Source organism: Colobus angolensis, unplaced genomic scaffold (assembly GCF_000951035.1).
Source record: "Colobus angolensis palliatus isolate OR3802 unplaced genomic scaffold, Cang.pa_1.0 Scaffold25, whole genome shotgun sequence".
Lineage (NCBI taxonomy): Eukaryota > Metazoa > Chordata > Mammalia > Primates > Cercopithecidae > Colobus > Colobus angolensis.
In genome coordinates this window covers 5,065,697-5,072,103 of record NW_012115710.1, presented here as the reverse complement: position 1 = coordinate 5,072,103, position 6,407 = coordinate 5,065,697, and the positions used below count along the sequence as shown (strand labels likewise).

Genomic DNA, 6,407 nt, shown 5'->3' with positions numbered 1-6,407 from the left:
CAGGCTGTGATAAGGTCTCTCTGGGCCACCCAAATCATGCAATGGCACAATCACAGCTCGCTGCACCCTTGACCTCCTAGGCTCGAGCAATCCTCCCACTTCAGCCTCCTGAGTTGTTAGGGATACAGGCAAACACCACAATGTCTGGCAAATTTTTTAGCCAGGGATTCGCCATGTTGCCCAGGCTGGTCTCAAATTTCCCGGCTCAAGTGATCCTCCTGCCTTGGCCTCTCAAAGTGCTGGGATTACAGGTATAAGCCACCACGCCCAGCCGAAATACATTTTCGGTTTCTGCTATTTCAGCTTACAGTGGGTTTCTTGGGATGACGAGCAACTGGCTTTGTTTGGCATAGACAGCTGCCTACCTCATTCATGTCTGGGGACTTCAGCCCAGCCCCTACCTGGTTTCCTCTTGAGCAAGTGCTGTGCCTCGATGGCGGTGATCTGGGACACAGTAGTGAAGACGTGAGCGCAGTGGGCTGCCGCCCTTTCCATGCAGTAGCGGTGATAGATCTGCCTCTCCCCTGCTTCCTTGTCCACGTTGAACTGGGTGGGAGGGGACAACATTCGGATTAGAAGGACTGGGGAGAAGAGTCTGGAGGTCCAGACACTGGGGTCCTAAGATAAATTGGTGCCTGGGGCTAGATTATTGAGTCTGAGGTAGGAAGGGTCTAGGGACTTGGACTCCTGGATCCTGGGAGAAGAGGGGGCGCCATCCCCTTGGGTCCCCTGGAACTTTGGGTTTCCCTGGCATACTCGCAGTCCCCCATCTGCCATGGTCCCAGCTCACGTTCTCCAGGTTGTTGTAGAAGTCCACAGCACCGGCACACAGGTAGCGCCCCAGCAGCGTGGCATGGGTGGTGAAGATGGTTGCTACAGGCAGTCGCCGGGCACGACACAGGCAGAGTCCAACGCCTGCCAACCACTCATGGAAGTGAGCAACCACGTGTGGCTTCTCCTCACTCTGCGCGAGGAACTGTGGGCAACAGGGACAGGGCTGCTGTCTCCACGAGTGTCGGGAAGAGAATTGGCAATCCCCAATAGGGACAAGCACTCGAGGAGAGGCAAATCTGTCACCACTACTGCACACAGTGGGCGGCGGCCCACTGCAGCAATCCCTACCGGACGGGGACCTGTAAATCCCTGAGCCACCCCAGGCTGGTCTTGAACTCCTGGGCTCAAGTAATTGCCCCTCCAGGGGTTGACAAGAACTGAGGATCTTTTGGCCAGCCTTCTAAGTCCTGGCAGGGTAAGATTGGAAAGACCGAAGTTTTCACGTCCCCAGGTCCTGGACATAGTCCCTAAAGACCCCCTGTCTCAAGGGTATGCTGTCTTCACCCAACACTGGCAAAAGGACTACAACTCCCAGAATGCCATAGGAGCAGCCAGTTCCTGAATTATTTGTCCCAGGGCATGGGAAATTAAGCTTTTTTTTCCCTCTGTCGCCTAGGCTGGAGTGCCGTGACACGATCTCAGCTCACTGCAATTCCCACCTCCTAGGTTTAAGCAATTATCCTGTCTCAGCCTCCCAAGTAGCTGGGATTTGGGATTATAGGTGCCCACCACCATGCCCAACTAATTTTTTTTGTATTTTTAGTAGAGACGAGGTTCGGCCATCTTGCACTCCTGGCCTCAAGTGATCTTCCCCCATCGGCCTCCCAAAGTGCTGGGATTACAGGCGTGAGCCACCGCATCCAGCCTGGAAACTAAGCTTCTTGAGCCTTTTAAAACCTAGAAGGGGGTCAAAACCAGGTCAGGCTGGAGATTTATAAGCATCCAGGGCAGCATCTGAGAGCTGAGCCCAGCAATATCACACTAGAGAACTACAACTCCCAGAATTCCTTGGATAAGCCCGCCTGCCTCACTTTGAGCTAGAATCCCTGCGCTTGGAAGACTGGAGTAAATGAAGTTGGCATCGAGAGTAGAGCCTGGGCCCCGGATGTCCACATCCCCAAAGGCCAGGGCTAATCCTTGGATTAAAGGACCCTATGGCTCCCAGAATGCCCAGGGGTTGATGGTCATTGTAGTTTCAGGTATGGCTGGAACGTGTCAGACGGGGCCTACCTCACCCAGGAACCAGGTGGTGAGAAAGCCAAAGAGGACAGCATCGTTGGCCTCGCGGTCGTACCACGGCACTCCGATGTTGCAGGTATCCCAGAGCTCTCCCTTCCAGCGCTCCAGGGCCCAGGCTGAGGCCCCCACATCCAGGAGCACCACCAGAGGGCCTCCCTCGATCAACCAGCGCCCAAAATACACCTGGAAGGGGGTGGGGTGGGCATCACAGGGAAGCTCAGGGCTTCAACCTCGCATATGTGTGCATCTGTGGTTCTCCCATTTGCAGGCAGATGTCTAGACTTAAGCCTTAGCTCCCTTACCTTCTGTTTCTGTATCTGCTGCTAATTTCTCACCTGCTGCCTTAGCTTTATTTTTCTATTTGTATGATTTATTCCTGCCACACATTTTTTCCATCTCTGTTGCAATATTTTCCCTGCCCCTTGCTTACTTTCTTTCTTTCTTTTTGTTTGAGATGGAGTCTCGCTCTGTGGCCCAGGCTGGAGTGCACTGGCACAATCTCAGCTCACTGCAACCTCCGCCTCCCAGGTTGAAGCGATTCTCCTGCCTTAGCCTCCCAAGTCGCTGGGATTATAGGCACCCACCCCAACACCTGGCTAATTTTTTGTATTTTTAGTAGAGATGGAGTTTCACCATGTTGGCCAGGCTGGTATCAAACTCCTGACCTCAAGTGATCTGCCCTCCTTGGCCTCCCAAAGTGTTGGGATCACAGGCTTGAGCCACCGCACCCGGCCTCATCTTTAATTTCTTTTTTTTTTTTTTTTGAGGTGGAGTCTCGCTCTGTCGCCCAGGCTGGAGTGCAGTGGTGTGATCTCGGCTCACTGCAACCTCCACCTCCCGGGCTCACGTGATCCTCCCCATTCACCCTCCCTAGTAGCTGGGACTACAGGTGTGAGCCACCATGCCTGGCTAATTTAATTTTTGTATTTTTTGTAGAGATGGGGTTTCACCATGTTGCCCAGGCTGGTCTCCATCTCCTGGGCTCAAGTGATCCTCCTGCCATGGCCTCCCAAAGTGTTGGGATTACAGGCGTGAGCCACTGCGCCTGGCTATTCTCCCCAGTTATAAACTGCTTTGCTTGCCCTCCCTCTGTCCCCTCATAGCCCAGGCCTCACTCTGAGCAGATAGTTGAGCCGGGCCAAGGCCTCCAGGAAGACGTCGGCACCCTTGTTGGAGAACTCATAGCGGCCGGCGATAAAGAAGTACAAGGTCTTGTCCAAGTTGAAGTCCAGATGCCTAAAGAACCCACAAGGCACGGTAAGGCCCAAAGCCCTCACCCGCTAGCCCTGGCCTCAAAACTACAAATCCCAGAAGCTATGGGTGGGGGCAGAGGATGTCTTAGGTAATACAGAGGCATCATGGGGCCTCCTGGAAGTTGTAGTTCTTCTCTTCAGATGGGGCTTTCCTTTAATCCTCAGCCCATTGTTCCGGCGCTCAAGAACTAAGGAGGCCGAATACCCAGGTGCCCCCTCCCTCAGACCCAGGAGTCTGGGCCCCCAGCTGCCCCCTCCCTCCTCCAGACCTAGATGGTTAGGCTCCCAACGCCCTCCTCTCTTAAGACCTAGGTATGTGCCCCACGTACCCATAAAAATGGCCCCGCACAAACTCCTGGATTCGAGCCTTGCTCTGAGCATGGAGGTTCTGGAACTCATGCATGGCAGAAAACTTCTTCACATTCAGCCCATTGGGGGTCACAATATCTGGGATTGGGGGTGAGGGTCCCATGTTTTATTTGTTCATTCAGATCAATGTTGTGGTTGAATGAATACATGAAGAAAACACCCTTTATCTGCCTTTTGCAATTTTCTTTGTTTGTTTCCTATGAGGTCCCCCCTCCTGCCTTTTTTTTTTTGGAGACAGGGTTTCTCTCTGTCGCTCAGGCTGAAGAGCAGTGAATGGCACAATCACAGCTCATAGCATCTCCGACCTCCTGGGGTCAAGCAATCCTCCCACCTCAGCCTCCCAAGTAGCTGGGACTACAGGCGTGTACTACCACACCCAGCTAATTTATTTATTTTACTTTTATAGTGATGGGGTCTTGTCATGTTGCCCAGGCTGGTCTCAAACTCCTGGCTTCAAGCAGTCTTCCTGCCTTGGTCTCCTAAAGTGCTGGGATTACAGGTGTGAACCACCATGCCTGGTCAGTTCCCTTGGTGACACATGTACCCTGACTCCGAGATGCCTTCTTGCCTAATATTACTTGCATAGGTTCACAAGCATAAGTATAAGTCTCCTTGGCTCCTGCAAATGGCTTCCAGGGATCTGATCCACACTGGTGATTCTGGGAAAGCTGTAGTTCTTTTGTTTCCCCTTAGTCCACCCTGAGATGGAAATGATTAAACATCCCCAAAGTCCTGCTTCTCCTAGGATATATCCTCTACTTCCAAGCTTCTTACAGGGACCCAATCATTTCTTTTCCTCACAGAAATTAAAGTATATCAATGAAAAACTACAACCCCCATCAGCTCCTAGGGCAAAGTTCTGGGAACAAATGGAGCTAACCAGTCAAAGGCTTTCTGGGAGTTGTAGTTCTCACTTCATACTCATTGAGAAGGGATACCAAGGGCTGGGAAGAATGCCCAGTTCCGACCTTACCTTTTTCAAAAACAAAGTCCACTGATCTTCCATTCCCTTTCATAAGACCAATCTACATTAGCCAATTATAGAATTATATCATATCTGAAATTAACATGAAAGAAATTATACCTCCCATTAGCCTCCAGAGTATATAGTCAGAGGGCCTCAAATACAGGTCAGGACCCCCACAGCCTTCTGGGAGCTGTAGTTCTCTATTATTCAGGAAAATAATGGTAACTGATGGCCCCCAACTTAGGACTTAGGATGGTCCAAGTTATGATTTTTCTTCTCTTTTTTGAGACAGAGTTGCGCTCTTGTTGCCTAGACTGGAGTGCAGTGGCACAATCTTGGCTCACTGCAACCTCCACCTCTTGGGTTCAAGAGATTCTCCTGCCTCAGCCTCCCGAGTAGCTGGGTAGCCGGGATTACAGGTGCCGGCCACCATGCCCAGCTAATTTCTGTATTTTTGGTAGAGACGGGGTTTCACCTCATTGGCCAGGCTGGTCTTGAGCACTCGATCTCAGGTGATCTGCCCACCTCAGCCTCCCAAAGTGCTGGGATTACAGATGTAAGCCACCGCGCCCAGCCAAGTTATGATTTTTCAACTTTATGATGGTGTGAAAGTTACACACATCCACATGTGTCCAATTTTGGAATTTGATGAGATATTCAATATTTTATTTTATTTTATTTTATTTTATTTTATTTTATTATTTTTTTGAGACGGAGTCTCGCTCTGTGGCCCAGGCTGGAGTGCAGTGGTTGGATCTCAGCTCACTGCAAGCTCCGCCTCCCGGGTTTACACCATTCTCCTGCCTCAGCCTCCCGAGTAGCTGGGACTACAGGCACCCGCCACCTCACCCGGCTAGTTTTTTGTATTTTTTAGTAGAGACGGGGTTTCACCGTGTTAGCCAGGATGGTCTTAATCTGCTGACCTCGTGATCCGCCCATCTCGGCCTCCCAAAGTGCTGGGATTACAGGCTTGAGCCACCGCGCCCGGCCAATACTTTATTTTTTGAGATGGAGTCTCGCTCTGTCGTCCAGGCTGGAGTGCAGTGGTGTGATCTCAGCCCACTGCAACCTCTGCCTCCCAGGTTCAAGAGATTATCCTGCCTCAGCCTCCCGAGTAGCTGGGATTACAGGGGCCCACCACCACACCGGGCTAATTTTTGTATTTTTAGTAGAGATGGAGTTTCACCATGTTGGCCAGGCTGGTCTCGATCTCCTGACCTCCCTATCTGCCTGCCTCAGCCTCCCAAAGTGTTAGGATTACAGGTGTCAGCCACTGTGCCCGGCCTATTCAACACTTTATTATAAAATAGGTTTGTATTAAAATTAGACAGGTGGGTGCCTATAGTCCCAGCTACTCGGGAGGCTGAGGCAGGAGAATGGCATGAACCTGGGAGGCGGAGCTTGTACTGAGCCGAGATAGTGCCACTGCACTCCAGCCTGGGTGACAGAGTGAGACTCTGTCTCAAAAATAAATAAATAAATAAAAATAAAATAAAATAGGTTTGTATTAGATGATTTTGCCCAGTTGTAGGCTAACATAAAGTGTTCTGGGTACATTTAAGGTATACTAGCCTAAGCTATGATGTCCACTAGGTTAGGTATATTAAATGCATTTTTTTATTTTTTGAGACAGGGTCTCACTGTGTCACCCAGGCTGTGATAAGGTCTCTCTGGGCCACCCAAATCATGCAATGGCACAATCACAGCTCGCTGCACCCTTGACCTCCTAGGCTCGAGCAATCCTC

At 50.9% G+C, this 6,407-nt stretch overlaps 1 protein-coding gene across 1 annotated transcript in view; it reads right to left on the bottom strand.

Annotated features, from left to right (window-relative positions):
• GYS1 (glycogen synthase 1 (muscle)) overlaps positions 1 to 6,407 on the bottom strand; it is a 28,927-nt gene that overhangs the window by 17,549 nt on the left and 4,971 nt on the right. Inside the window, exons 3-5 of the mRNA XM_011946531.1 lie at positions 2,065 to 2,256; positions 791 to 976; positions 385 to 546 (exon numbers count right to left, since the gene is read on the bottom strand). Coding sequence (XP_011801921.1) covers positions 385 to 546; positions 791 to 976; positions 2,065 to 2,256 — 540 coding nt within the window. The remainder of the gene's footprint in view (positions 1 to 384; positions 547 to 790; positions 977 to 2,064; positions 2,257 to 6,407) is intronic.